The 14,973-nt window shown below is 50.6% G+C and overlaps 2 protein-coding genes across 5 annotated transcripts in view; both read right to left on the reverse strand.

Annotated features, from left to right (window-relative positions):
* The window catches only part of DPP3 (dipeptidyl-peptidase 3), a 32,130-nt gene extending 25,262 nt beyond the window's left edge, over positions 1–6,868 (reverse strand). Inside the window, 2 exon segments of the mRNA XM_010837751.1 lie at positions 5,144–5,421; positions 6,830–6,868. Of these exon segments, the coding sequence (XP_010836053.1) occupies positions 5,144–5,413 (270 nt within the window). The 5' untranslated portion in view covers positions 5,414–5,421; positions 6,830–6,868.
* Positions 6,869–9,705: 2,837 nt separating this feature from the next.
* Positions 9,706–14,973, reverse strand: part of PELI3 (pellino E3 ubiquitin protein ligase family member 3) — a 10,697-nt gene continuing 5,429 nt past the window's right edge. For 2 of the 4 annotated variants that reach the window (XM_010837753.1, XM_010837752.1), the window contains 4 exons: positions 14,788–14,889; positions 13,627–13,821; positions 13,120–13,308; positions 9,706–11,483 (listed from right to left, as the gene is read on the reverse strand). In XM_010837753.1, coding sequence (XP_010836055.1) covers positions 10,914–11,483; positions 13,120–13,308; positions 13,627–13,821; positions 14,788–14,889 — 1,056 coding nt within the window. In that variant the 3' untranslated portion in view covers positions 9,706–10,913. The remainder of the gene's footprint in view (positions 11,484–13,119; positions 13,309–13,626; positions 13,822–14,787; positions 14,890–14,973) is intronic. The other 2 variants (XM_010837754.1, XM_010837755.1) reach the window with 2 other exon arrangements.

Here is a 14,973-nt window from a genome sequence, read left to right on the forward strand (position 1 = left end):
GACCACAGGAAAAACCATAGCCTTGACTAGACGGATCTTTGTTGGCAAAGTAATGTCTCTGCTTTTCAATATGCTATCTAGGTTGGTCATAACTTTCCTTCCAAGGAGTAAGCGTCTTTTAATTTCATGGCTGCAGTCACATCTGTAGTGATTTTGGAGCCCAGAAAAATAAAGTCTGCCACTGTTTCCACTGTTTCCCCATCTATTTCCCATGAAGTGGTGGGACCGGGTGCCATGATCTTTGTTTTCTGAATGTTGAGCTTTAAGCCAACTTTTTCACTCTCCACTTTCACTTTCATCAAGAGGCTTTTGAGTTCCTCTTCACTTTCTGCCATAAGGGTGGTGTCATCTGCACATCTGAGGTTATTGATATTTCTCCCGGCAATCTTAGAATTTGTCAAATGCCAAATGCTTCTTCTTCTGCATCTATTGATATGATTGTGTGATTTTTCTTCTTTAGTCTATTGATGTGATGATTTACATTTATTGATTTTTGAATGCTGAACCAGATTGGCACAGCTGGGATAAATCCCACTTGGTCATGGTGCATAATTCTTTTTATACATTGTTGGATTCAATTTACTATTTTGTTGAGGACTTTTGCATCTATGGTCTTGAGGCATACTAATCTGTAGTTTTCTTTCATTGTAATCTTTGTCTGATTTTGGTGTTAGGGTAATACTGGCCTCATAGATGAGTTAGAAAGTATTCCCTCTGCTTTTCTCTTCTGAAAGATTGTAGAGAGTTGGTATAATGTCACCCTTAAATGTCTAGTAGTGAACTTATCTTGGCTTGATGTTTTCTGTTTTGGAAGGTTGTTTATTAATTATTGATTCTATTTCTTTGATACAGGCTTTGCAGATTATCTATTTCTTCTTGTGTATTTTAGCAGATTGTCTTTCAAGGAATTGGTCCATTTCGTATAGGTTATCAAATTTGTGCATATGAGCTTTTTTAGAGTATTCTTTGATTATCATTGGAAGGATATTGCCCATGAATATTCACTGCCCATGAATTTGTAGTGATAGCCCTTCTTTAATTTCTTTTTCTTTTTCCTTCTTTCATTCCTGATACTAGTAGTTTGTGACCTCTCACCTTTTATCTTAGTCTAGCTAGAGGTTTCGGAGAAGGCAATGGCAACCCACTCCAGTACTCTTGCCTGGAAAATCCCATGGATGGAGGAGCCTGGTGGGCTGCAGTCCATGGGGTTGCTAGGAGTCCAACAGGACTGAGCGACTTCACTTTCACTTTTCACTTTCATGCATTGGAGAAGAAAATGGCAACCCATTCCAGTGTTCTTGCCTGGAGAATCCCAGGGACGGGGGAGCCTGGTGGGCTGCCGTCTACGGGGTCGCACAGAGTCGGATACGACTGAAGCGACTTAGCAGCAGCAGCAGCAGCAGCTAGAGGTTTATTGATTGCTATGATCTGAATGTTTGTGTCCCTCCAAAACCAGTATGCTGAAACCTAACCTCCAAGGTGATGGCTATTAAGAGAGGGAGCCTTTGGGAGGAGATTAGATCATGAATGACGGCATAGCCCTCCTCATTGAGATTTATGCGTTTACTAAGTAGACCCCAGATAGCTAGCTCATATGATCCACCATGTGAAAACACAGCGAGAAGGTAGCAATCTGCAGCCCGGAAGAGGAGTGTCACCAGAGCCCGACCATGCTGGCACCTGTCGTCCATTCTTATTCTACCTTGGTGGTTGGAACTTAGCCTTGTATACAATTTCATTTTCTCTTCTTTCTTAGCATATCAATTGCACTTCTTTTTTTACTTTTTTTAGTGGTTGACTTTGCAATAGACATTTTAGTGGTTGACTTTGCAATATGCATTTACAACTAATCCAAGTCCATTTCATGGTCCATTTATAATAAAATAATCCTAATTCTTGCCTTCCCTCCCTCATATCACTGTCATTCATTTCACTTGTACATAAGCATACATAGTTGGATATATTGCTGGTATTATTATTTTGGATAAATGTATCTCTTAGATCAGTTAAGAATAAGAAATATAAAAGTTTTTATTTTACCTTCACTTATTCCTTCACCACAGCTTTTCCTTTCTTTTTTAATGTACATCTGAGTTTCTGACCTATATCATTTCCCTTCTCTCTAGAGAACTTCTTTTAACATTTCCTGCAAAACAGGTCTATTGGCAACACATTCCGTCAATTTTTGTTTGTCTGAGAAAGTCTTTATTTCCACTACACTTTAAAGGATAATTTCACAGGGCATACAATTCTAGATTGGTGGCTTTTTATCTCGACACTATAAATATTTCAGTCTACTCTTCTTGCTTGCAAGATTTCTGAAAGATTAGATGTAATTATTATCTTTGTTCCTCTGTAGATATTTTTTCCATCTAGGTTCTTTCTTTCTCTTTGATTTTTTTCTTTCTCTTTGATTTTCTGTAGTTTAAACATGATATGCCTCTATGGAGGTTTGTTTCTTTTTTGTTTTGCATTTAGTATCCTATTCAGTGTTCTCTGAACTTCCTGGATCTGTGGTTTGGTATCTGACATTACTTTGGGGAAATTCTCAGTCATTACTATTTCATATATTTCTTCTGTTTTTTTTTCTTCTTCTGGTTTTATCACTATATATATGTTATATTCCTTATAGTTGTCCCGTGGTTCTTGGATATCCTATTCTGTTTTCTTCAGTCTTTTTTCATTTTGCTTTTCAATTTTGGAGGTTTCTATTGAGATACCCTTAAGCTCAGAGATTCTTTCCTCTGCTGTGTCGTCTACTAATAAGCCCATCAAAAGTGCCCTTCCTTTCTGGTAATATTTTTTGACCTCTAGCATTCTTTTAGACTCTTTCTCAGACTCTTTTCCATTATAGGATATTATAAGATACTGAGTATCATTTCCTGTGCTATATACTATGTCCTTGTTATTTACCTATTTTATATATAGTACTGTATATATGTTAATCCCAAACTGCCCATCTGTTCTTACATGCTGTCTACTTTATCCATTAGAGCCCTTAGAATATTAGTCATAGTTGTTTTAACTCCTGGTCTGATGAGTCCAACATCCCTGCCGTATCTGAGTCTGGTTCTGATACTTGTTCTGTCTCTTCAAGCTGTGTTTTCTGCCTTTAAGAATGTTTTGTAATTTTTTTCTTAATAGCCAGACATGATGTGCTGAGTAAAAGGAACTGTCTTAAATAGGCCTTTAGTAGTGGGATGGTAAGGAATGGTGGCAGGGGAAGTGTTCTAGAGTCCCATGATTTTAGTGAGCCTTTGCTGCTGGACTTTGAACTTGACATGTTCTTCTCAGCCCCATATTCCCACTCCTTTTAGATGGGACCGGATGGTCAGAGCTGTCTAGAGTTGTGTGTTTCCCTTCTTCCAGATTAGTTAGGCTCCAATAAATCCCTAACAGGTTTGGTTCTGGTTAAATAGTTTCTCCTGAGGGCAGATCATGTTAAGAAGAACAGAATGCTCTAGCATATTTTGAAAATGGCTCCTTCTCACCTCCCCCTGCCCGAAGCAAGAGGGATTTTTTTTCCTCTGAAATTCACTGTGAGAACCAGGTGAAGCTCCTGAAGGTAAAACCCCCCAAAGTGTGGGGACCCCTTATGTCCAGTTCCCCCTGGAGTTTTCAACTCTCAGAATTGTCCACACTGAGCCTTTAGCAATTCATCAATTACAGTTCCAATTTTCCTACCCCAGCACTGTTCCATGGAGGTTTCTGTTCATGAGTTTTTGCTCTGGTAAGTTGTGACTCTCTGTACCTGCCTGTCTGTTTCTCCAATTTTGGGGGCTGCAGTTTGCTCTGGAACCTCACTTCTCTTAAGGATCTAAGAAGAGTTGTTGGTTTTTCAATTTCTTCAGCTTTTTACTTGTTAGAAGAGATGGGTAACATCTAAGCTCCCAACATGCCAGACCAGAAACTGGGAGTCATGATTTTTTTTCCCTCCCATTTAAGCCAATTTGAGGTGGGTTTCTGCTACTTCCAAACAAAACAATCCCACTGTAAATAGTGAATACTTGGGTAGCACTTTTCCATTAACTTTCCCAGCTATTCCCTCTTTTAATGAGGAAATCAAGGCCTAGAGATGGGATGTGATTACTCAAAGTTCAAACAAAAAATAGAAGAAACAGCCTGGGCCTCAGCACAGAGATAAGCAATCTAATCCCTTTATTTTACATATAGAAAAACTGTATCCTTATACATTCTTGGAGAAGCTTTTTCAGAAAATGATTTAACAACACTAGTCAACTGTCAATGCACAGAGCCTTTGACCCAGCAATTCTGCTTCTAAAAATAGATCCTAGTCACACACATGCTTAAGGATGCTTATTTGTCTTGTTTGTAAGAATGACAAACAACCTAAATGTCCATCAATATACAAAGGACTAAACTTTGTACGATTACATCGTACAAAGCTATGGAATGCTTCACAGTCAATAAAAGAAAACGAGGTGGATTTCTGTGTACCCCATGGAAGTTCTCCAAGATATAGTGTTCAGTGAAAAAAAGCAGAACTCATAAGAATCTATAGAATGTGATCTCATATGTGAAAGAGAAAATAAGCAACTAACACATGTGTATTTCTACTTGTACAGGTATGCAGTGTAGACAGAGGACTGAAAAGGCTATATACCCATCATCTTTGGTGGTTACCTCTGGGCTGGGCATTGAGAAAAAATGATCTTCGTGTTTTATCTTGTGCCTTTCTGCAATGCTGTAAAGCATTAAGAATGCATTCATGTATTCCTTGGCCAACAGACCCACAGATGAGATAAAAACAAGATGACAGGCAGAACATTCTGCCCAGGGACATGCAACATGGTAGAAGAAGATCTGGTCCAGATCTCAGACCTCCAGATTCCTACACTGGACTCATTCCTCTACCGTCTCCGAACCTCCACAGCTGTTTCCTCTACTCCACAGCTCTCGTGATCATCATAACAGCCATCATTTATCTCATCAGGGGGCCACAACCCTAAGAGGTACAGACGACCCTCAGGCATACTTTGTAGATGAGAAGACTGAGACTCCAGGAGGGGATGTCCCTGTGTTTAAAACCTTTGATCTAATTCAGAGAGAGACAGAGAGTCCATTGGACCCCTGCTTCCCGGCCCCTCACACCCAGAATGCAAGTTGGCCTGGGAGAACTAACCTGATATTCTTCCTCAGTAAGGCCTTCGGCCAGGGCATGCTGGCGCAGCTGGTCGGGATCCTGGGCACGGAAGAGGCGGCTGAGCAGGGCATAGATGTAGGGGGCCTCAGGGGAGGTCTGCAGCAGCACTGCCAGGCCTCCGTACCAGGCGGCCCGTGACAGGTAGTGGGCATAGAGACGCTCTGTGGACGACAGCAGGCGGAAGGCCTCTCGGCAGTCCAGGCTTGACACGCCGATGTCATTGGGGAGAATGTACTGGGTGTCCGCCATGGGCCCTGCTGAGAACCATCACCGTGATCACAGGCATCATTTATCCCACACCAACGGCATGTACATCTGAGTCTGCATGCTCACGGTCTGAATGAGGAAGGGAATCCCATTGCATCCATGCACCAGATATGCCAAGTGAGACTCAGAGATGGTTAGGTGACTCACCCCAGAAGATTACACAATATTCTGGCAGGCAATATTCAGCCTGTGGCCTCCCAAACTTAAAGACTGAATCCAACTACCTAGTATTACAGATTGGAGAAGGCAATGGCACCCCACTCCAGTACTCTTGCCAGGAGAATCCCATGGATGGAGGAGCCTGGTGGGCTGCAGTCCATGGGGTCACTACTAGTCGGACACGACTAAGCGACTTCACTTTCACTTTTCACTTTCACTTTTCACTTTCATGCATTGGAGAAGGACATGGCAACCCACTCCAGTATTCTTGCCTGGAGAATCCCAGGGACGGGGGAGCCCGGTGGGCTGCTGTCTATGGGGTCACAGAGAGTCGGACACGACTGAAGCGACTTGGCGGCAGCAGCAATATTACAGATGGAGAGACCAGGGCCAGGGAGGCGGGGTGCTTTGCCTAATAACACAAGGGAGGGGTCAAAAGCGAGCTTCCACATCTCTGGGCTCCCAGGCCCCTCTCCGTGGTCACCCCTCTTCCCTCTCTGATCTCCTAGCCTTCCCTTCAGAATTATCCTGCATGTTCTTCGATTCTGCCCACCACTGTGTTCACAAGGACAGAGTCCCAGCTGGAAGACCCCGGTTCCAAGACTGGCTCACCCCAGACTCCAAATGTCAAGTCAGCTTTACTTTTCTACCTCTAGAAGACAGCCTCTGATAATAACCCCAACCTCACTGGGTGGCTATGCAAATTAGATGAGGTCACAAGGTCAGCCTGATCGACAGAAGGTACCTACAGCAGTACAAGATTTTCCCTGTACTCTTTAGTTCTCACTGCTGGCAGGATCAGTCCCACTCTTATCCCCCTGACCTCTCCCTGTGCTCAGCCAGGGGACCCTCCCTAGCTGCAGAAGCTCAGAGCGGAGAGAAAACTCATTTTACAGATAGGGAGACTGAGGCTTAGAGACGCCAAGCAGCTTATCGATAGTCTTGCTGCCTAGTTAGGACCTGGGTGTCTCCCAACCCAGAGTATTCACAACGCCCTCTCTTACTCTGAAAGAGTTTCCTACCACCCCCGCCACTCCCGAAGCTGCTCCCAAATGGCACAAGCCCCTGGGTTCCGAAAGGGACGTTAACCCTTTGCTGTCCGGAGCGATCCTTGGCTTCGGGGCCGCGATTAATTTGGAATGGGGGGCAGAAAAGGAATGATCTTGAGCTCGGCCCAGACGCGCCCTGTCCCCCGAGGATAACACATGGTGACCCCCAAACCCGGTCGCCGCGCCTCACCTGCAGCAGCTGCTCCGATCGCACACTCACTTCCTGCTTCCGGCTCCCCCATTCATTGGGGCTCCGCCAACTCCGCCTCCACCAGCCAATTGCCGAGCCTCGGGGCCCGGACGGGCATCGCCTCCAGCCAATAGAAGCTCTGAGCCGGCCAGCCGGCTCCCCGCCCCCCAGGCGCTACGAGGTGGAGAGCGGAATGGCCCCTGCGGCCTTGGCCTTTTGTCCGCAGGCGGTACACGCGCTGGGGTCAGAAACCTCCGTGTTCAGCCTGGCCCAGGCCTAGTCCGAACAGACGGCGCAGAGAAGGTACCCCGAAACCAGGCGGGGCAGCGTGGCTGTTACGAACCGAGCACCGGCGACAACCCCCGCACAGTCCTGACCCCCGCTCTCCTTTGGAGTTAGATTTCTGAGTCCCCCGACTTCAGTTTTGGGTATAGGAACCCAGGACCATGGGTAGTGACGAGACTCCCGTTTAGGGAGTCGAGACCACAGTCCAGCGGGCTCCAGCCGGGGCTGAGATGGTCCCACCGTGCGGGTCGGGGGTAGGGGGGAGGGGAGGCGGGGGACGTGGAGAAACGCCCGCAGGTGCTGCCTTGTACCCTGTCGGATTCGCCATGGACCTGGCTAGGGCAGCAGTTAAATATCTTCGCGTCTCAGTTTCTTCTGAACAAGGGGCGAGGGGCCTGGCAGTTTCGGGGTGCTTGTCAGGTGCCGGATGGATGAGAAGGCCGACCACAACCCCAAAAGGCTACCCAGGGCAGAGCCGAGGCTGCATGTCTGGAGAAACTCACAAGAGGATGGGATGGGTGGGGGAATGGCATGTGAAAGTGCCTAGCACCTGGCCTGGGCCAAGTGGGGAACATTTTGAGGGTCCCATATCAGAAATGGAGCAGAGCCAGGCCATCTAAGGTTGAGGCGGGCCTCCACTGCCTGGTAGCTGTGTGTCCTTCGATGAGTCTCTTTACCTCTGTGAGTCTTGACTTCCTCAGTCAGAAAACCGGGCTAAAAATCTGTCTTTCCTGGAGGGAAGTTGTAAGCTTGAGGGAAGTGTTGACAGTGTTGACGCCCCCGGGTGCAGTGCAGAGAAGTGTGGAGGAGAGGGTCTACCCTGAAATCCATACACCCTCCTTGCCAGTTTTTGCCACGCCTGTGTCTAGGCCCAGAGCAGCTGTGTCCACCACCCACACCAGTTTCTCATTCACAAAAGGTGCCCAAGGCCCTGTTTGGCACAACAGTGCTGTTGGCACTGATGGTGATGATCATGACAGGGAGGAACTCAATAAATTGGTCTATGTACCTAGAAAATAGCCCCTCTTCTTCCCTGTGCCCCAATTTTTATTGTCTTTAAAACAGGTGTAAAGTCTTCCCTGACACTCAGGAGAGGTTGACATGTACACGGATAAAGGAGGAAGTGCCGTCCATCGCCACCAGTGGGCAGCTCAAGCCAAGGAAAGATCCCAGTACTCCTGGGAAACCCCCAGCCAAGCTGCATTTTCATCAAGACAGCTAATAAGAGCACTTCCTGAAGTTCTATGCTAGCAGCTTGACATGGAGGATCTCATTTAATTCCTGCAAAAAACCTGAGTTAGGATATAATTTAATCTAGAGTACATATGGGGAAACGGAGGCTAATGGATTCACTGACTTCCCTAAGGCCACCCAGGAAGTCCTCTGGTGTCCCTGAACCGGGGTCCAGCCTTCCACCACATTGTCCCCTCCACCTGCTCAACACATGTGTGTGCGCACATGCACACACACACACACACACACACAGAATTACATGCAACAGTCCACTCACTGGAGTCATAGCCACCCCTAGCCTTGGCTCTTTCCCATGGGGATAAAGAAGGGGTAGGTGAGGAAGTAGTATTAAGTACATCCTATGCTACAGGTGCCCTTCATACATTCACAACCACCTGGTAATGGCGGTACAGTTATTCCATTTAACAGTTAAAGAGACTGAGGCTCCAAGAGTTAGAAAGGGGCAGAGCCGTCTGACCCCTCCACCAACACTCTGAGTTCTCCCTCTTATGGCACCTGTGCCTTTTGCTTGTCTCTCCTTCTAGAGTCTGAGATTCCCTGATAGAAATGGCATGCAAGTGTTCCCCTGTCTGGTTCCCAACAGAGAACAGAGAGCTGGGAAGAGTTGGATTCCTACTGCTGTGTGTGTGTGTGTGTGTGTGTGTGTGTGAGTAGGAGTTGCAATGCTCCCATGTCCACCCCAGCATCCTTATTGGGGCTCCCCCGCTGTGGCGGTGTGAAGCAAGAATCTGATCGCATCCTCATCTCACCACCAGCAAATACCCTCTGTCCTCTCAACAGCCCCAGGTCTGATATCTGTGGCTCCAACCAGCTGTGTGGAAGGGGGCAGGTCCCTCCCCTTGGAATATCTAAGGCTCTGCCTTCTATTAGGGATTATGTCCAGGTCGAGTTGGTATTCAGAGGCTCTTTTTCAGAATTTTATATTTCCAGAACCTCCATCTACCTAATCTTTCCAGCTTGCTTGTCCCAGGAAAGGTCTGGGGCAACCCCAGTAGCACCCCGAGCTTGCCTGGGCTCTCAGGAGGAGGTGAGAATGGGCCAGGATGAATAGGGATCCAGTTCAGATTTGGTCTCCATGGCAACAAAGGCCCACCAGATGCCAGCCCAACATTCCCACCCTTCATTCGTTTCTGCTCCCTCCATACCCAGCTCATTGGTCATCAAGCGTTTTCCCTGCCACACCTTGGCCCATGCTGTTCCCCTTACCTGGGCTGCCCTCCCAACTCCTCCCACCCCATCCAAGGAGAGCTGCCCAGTGCCATGGAGGAGAGGGCAGGCTCTGAGGCCAGGCAGGCAGCTGTGGATTAGAATCTGACTTGACCACTTTCTAAACTGTGTGACTTGGACCATGTTCTTTAATCTCCCTGTAAACAGAAATGGTAACACCTCCTTCCCTGGGTTACTGTGAGAATTAAATAAAACCTCTGAGAAGCAGAGCCTGGTGACTGGGGAGTGCTTAATGAACGTAGTTATTATTACCATTAGCGCAGTGCAGGGCACGCAGTGGGCATTTGGTTGATAGTAGCCCTTGTGTCACAGCCAACGCTCTGGACCACAAGTCCTCTCCCTCTCCTCAACCCCTGACTGTCCAGAAATGAGGATGCAAACCTCCATCCAGCATCTTCCCTGTCAGCACGGCCCCAGCCTCTTGTCCCAGCCTCTTTCTGCCCCCTGCAGCCCATGCTTCAGCCACTCTGAACCCCTCACCCAGTTCCCTGCATACCTACACCTGAGCCTGCCCTGAGCCCCCTTTCTGCCTAGAGCACCCCCTTTACTGTAGGGATTCCCAGCAGGCCACCAAAGCAGAGCCCTTAAGCCCCTCCAGTGAAGCCTGTCTCACTTTTCTAGCCACCTGTGAGACCAGCTTCACAACTCCTGATGACTCTCTGATCCTAGCACACAGGAAGCCATGCTGTCATTCAGTAATTGGTCTGTCGTTCAGTTACTGGGAACTCTATCAGGCAGGGAACCAAGTCTGTGTCCCCAGATAACACTTGGCAAGGAGTCCAGTCCCCAGTGGGTATCCGCAGATGTCGGTCCCAGCCTGCCGCCCACCCGGCACTCACTCGGGGCTGGAGGCACTGCACGCATGCGGGACACGCAGATTCGTGAGGGCAGCTGAGCAGCAGGTTTATAGGGGAACCCAGGGCAGCAGCGGCGGGGTGATTATCTAGAACTGGGTTGGCAGGCTCAGGGCACAGCCAGCCTAAGCTGGGGGTCAGGGACCTGTGGCCCCTTCATTCCCCCAGCGGCACAGTGTAGGCGGCATGATGTGGGATGCCCCTATAAGAGCGGGGGCAAAAGGGCTGGGCCTCCCTCCATCAGCCCAGGACAGAGCTGGTGCTGAGAGCCTCATCATTCTGTCTGGGGTGGGGGTCCAGGGACCCCCTCTGGAGCCCAAGTTAGGAGGGGAAGGGCACCGCCCACCCAACGCGTCCATCTGGTGTGGCGATGAGCCAGCAGGTAGAGTCTCACATGCAGAGCTCCCTGGAGGTGGGGGACCCAGGCGGGCAGGCAGGCGCGGCAGCAAGGGGCCCCGGGGAGCCTAGTCCAGCGGCCCCTGGAAAATGAGGCGGACGCAGCCATGCTCGCCGGTGAGCCAGGCCCCACAAAAGGGGCAGGCGGCGTGGAACGCGTGGGTGCCATGGGGCAGTGGCGTCTGAGCCCAGTAGCGGGCAGTCTTCTCAGAGCAGACGTGGCCGCAGGGTGCAAAGGCGTGGCTGGGCGGCCCGGGGTCCAGGCAGAGGCCGGCCTCCTGGCCGAGCCACAGGGGTACGTAGGGCCCCACGAGGCGGCAGAGGGGACATTCGCGCTCCTGGGGGCCCCGCTCTCGCCGGCAGCCCCAGCCGTGGTAGCCGTGGACATGGCCGCAGCGGACGTACACCCAGGGCTGCTGCTTGTCGGGTGCCGTGCGGCCGCGAGCCGGGCTGGGGAAGGCCAGGGTGCTGAGGCCCACGGGACACTGGGGCCGCGCCGCGTTGGCCTCCTGCCGCTGGGCCTCCAGCTGCTTCAGCGTGGGCGCCCGCAGCAGCCCGGCCGGTGTGCGCCACAGTAGCGTGGCCCCGCACAGGTCGATGAGGGAGCCGTCCTGCAACACGTTGGACTCGTTTTCCACCTGCAGGGGCAGCAGAGGGGCCTTCGTGCCCAAGGGGCTCCTGAACCCCCAGCCGTCCGGCCGCCATCACCCCAGTCAAGCCACCCATCCATTCCCCTGAACCTCCCTGGAGGGTGCACCCTGGACCCCGGGGGGCTAGCTGGGTCAGAAGAGGGGTTGGGTTGGGTCAGAAGAGGGGTAAGGGCTGGGGCAGAGGACCAGAGGAGACTGAGAAGCCCCATGGACCAGCAGGAAAAGTGGTCCTGGGTAAGCACCATCCCCCAAAAACCAAAACCCAAAAAACTAGCAGGGACTTTCAGTGGTTAGGGCTCTGCACTTCCACTGCTGCACGTGTAGGTTCAATCCCTGATTCTAAGTCTTCTAAGATTTGATCTTATCTTGCAAGCCAGGCAGCAAGGCCAAAATAATAATAATAATAATAATAATAATAATAATCCCAGGCAGGCACCATGCCTTATTCTCATTGAAACCTGCGCCTTGGTCACTTCATCTGTCAAATCACAAAGACGGGACTCTGGACTGGGTCTTCCCTGGTGGTGCAGTGATTAAGACTCTGTGCTTCCCCTGAAGAGTGTTCAAGCCCTGATCGGGGAACTAAGATCCCACATGCCACATACTGGCCAAAAACCAGGCCTGGACCAAAATGGAAGTTTTCTAAAACATTTTCTCAAGCTCATCTTCCCTGATGGCAGAGTCTCCTGTGTTAAAACACCAGCTTAGCCCAAAGCCTAAGGGCTGAGATTAAAAGCAAGGACTCTAGCGCTAGATAGTCTGGGCATGAATTCTGGCCTCAGTGTTTACTAACTCTGTGTCTCTGGTCAAGTAACTTATCCCCTCCGTGTCTTAATTTCCTTGTCCTCAAGATGGGTTTTACTTCCCTGTGTAGCAAGTGGTTCTCATGAATCAGTGTGAGAACTTGGAACAGTGCCTGGGACATAGTAGGTGCTCAGTAGCGGGTACCAGTGAGAGGCTCACAAGCCTAATTTTACAAAATAATGTTTCCCCAGATCTCCCAGTGGAACTGAGGCCCTGGGAAGATAAGCCATGCTTTTCCTCGAGGCTCGGCATCTCCTTGCCCCACATGTTCACACCTAGGAAAACCTCTATGTGGCCCCTTTGAGGATCGTGGCCATGTGACATTGGGCAAGCCACATCTCTCTCTAGGACTCTCCCAGCTCCCAACATTAGGTTCCCCATCACCTGTGTTAGCACTACTCCAAGGCCCTTTCCTGCTGGGAAAGAATAAAGCTAATCTTGCCTGAACGTGACAGACACGTTAAAAACCACCAACACTTCAGGCTATAAACTGCTCACACACAGGCCAAGTGTCACCCTCTTAAGAGGCTGTGAGTCTCAGCTGCTGACATCCTCAGAAGCGCGTGGAGCTGTGCCATGTTCTGTGCGTGCTGCTTCACATCACCCCATGGGCCTCTGGCAGCATGTGGGCTACACCTGGAGATGCTGGTCTGGTCCCCTCTGTGGGGTAAATGGCATGTACCCCTACATGGAGCCTGTTGGGGGCTGCCCTGTGCAGCAGGACTGGAGATCACCTCCTGGCTTGGGCAGGGGGCAGGGCAGATCGGGAGGGCCCCGGGAAGGACGAGGGGATGGGGAGGAGGGTGGACAGGCCACCTACCAGCTTCCCCCGCTGCTGTGCCGAGCGGCTGTCCCTCAGAGTATACACATTCCCACAGACCGAGATCTCCCGCCAGACACCCGGGGCTGAGTCCTCAGAGAAGCCGCCTGCTGGGTGCATCACCAGGACCCCGTTGGTGGTTAAGCCGTCCATCAGCCCGTCGGGGGTCCGCCATTTGGCTGCCCGCTCCTGGGACCACACGTGGGATCAGATCACATCCCTGAGCGGCCCCCAGCAGGCCTCGAGCCGGGGGTGCTGCCCCTGTACGGTGGAGCCCAGAGGTGGCCCAGAGAGGACTAGAATTGGCACTGGATGACCTCGGGCATCACCTGACCTCTCTGAGCCTCACTTTGCTCATCTGTTAAGTGGGGGTGCTAATCCCCGCATAGGCTGTGGTTATGATTACTGCAGGCTGGTCCATCACCCCTGGAGGCTGCCCCTCCCCAGCCTACCCCTGGGCTCACTCTCAGATGCAACACTGCACCCTGCCTGGGGGGGCTCACTCACTCCAAGGAAGATGTTGCTGGAGGCATCGAAGCCAGCGGCATAGATTCGGGCAGTATAGGGTGGCCGGCGGTCACAGAGGATGCGGCAGGCATAGCGGGAGATGGTGCTCTGGGCAGAGGGGCCCTCGGCAGCCCCTCCCCCAGGGGACGTGTCTGTCACCACGAAGTCAATCATGTTCTCTGTGGAGCGGCCAATCTGTGAGGGAGGGGAGGGCAAGCACAGGAATGGTGTGTGCAAAGGTCAGTGCCAAGGGCTTCCCACCCCAGGGCTCCCGGAAGCTGTTCTGTGGGCAGGGTGACCAAACGACAGGGAGATAACGCCACCCCAGTTCCCCAGACGTCCACATCCAATCACTGCTGTTTGGGTTTCTCTTACTCTGTCTCCCCCACAGTTCTGGGAACCGCCCCACTCAATTAAAAACTAGCTGATCTGCAGGACTTCCCTGGTGGTCCAGTGGCTAAGTGGCCCAGTCCTCCATGCTCCCCAGTGCAAGAGGCCTGGGTTTGATCCCTGGTCAGGGAATTTGATCCCTCATGCTGCAACTAAGACCTGGCACATCCAAATAAATAATTAACCAAAAAAAAAAACTAGTTGATTTGCAGATAGAACAGTGAAAGGGTAACTGACACCCATAGTCTGGGAAGGCTCAAATAGTAGTAGAAAACAGTGAATTTGGAGTAAATATTTACTATATATCATGTTAAGCAGTTCGTGTGCAGATCTCAGTTAATCTTCCCAATGAAGGTGGGACTGTAAATTAGCCCCACTTTACAGATGAGGAAACCAAGGCCCAGAGAGGTTAAGGGACTCTTGCCCAAAGTCGTCCAGCTACTAAGTGACAGAACTGGGAGCAGAGGCCAAGCAGCAGGACTCTCACACCACACTTTGAACCCCTAAACTGTATGTCTCCCATAGCCTGGGAGTCCAGGCTTGGGTGTGAACCTTGATCCAGCCACTGACTTGCTGTGTGAGTGGGAAGTCAACAGCCCTCCCTCAGGTATCCTGCTTCCTCGTCTGAAGAGTGGTCCGCTGCACTGAGGATTCCAAAGCACCTGCCCCCCGGCCTTTGGTCCGCCAGCCTCCCCCTGGGACACCTGCAGAGCTGAGCATCCAGGCCTGGTGGCCAGTGGCCAGGAGGCTTGTGGGGGCACCTGAGCCTACCTGGAACATATCTGTGTCACCGTCGTGTGTGTACTCGACTATGACTGAGTGGCTCCGGGACAGTGTGTAGGAGATGCTGTGCTGGCCACGGTTGCTCAGTGCCTGGGGACAGAAAGGAAAAGTCATTTCTCTGGGGATATAGCCAGGAGAAGTGTGCGCTTCTGTGACAGAAGCTGGAGCCTGACA

The sequence above is a fragment of the Bison bison genome, unplaced genomic scaffold (assembly GCF_000754665.1).
Source record: "Bison bison bison isolate TAMUID 2011002044 unplaced genomic scaffold, Bison_UMD1.0 scf7180017864080, whole genome shotgun sequence".
Lineage (NCBI taxonomy): Eukaryota > Metazoa > Chordata > Mammalia > Artiodactyla > Bovidae > Bison > Bison bison.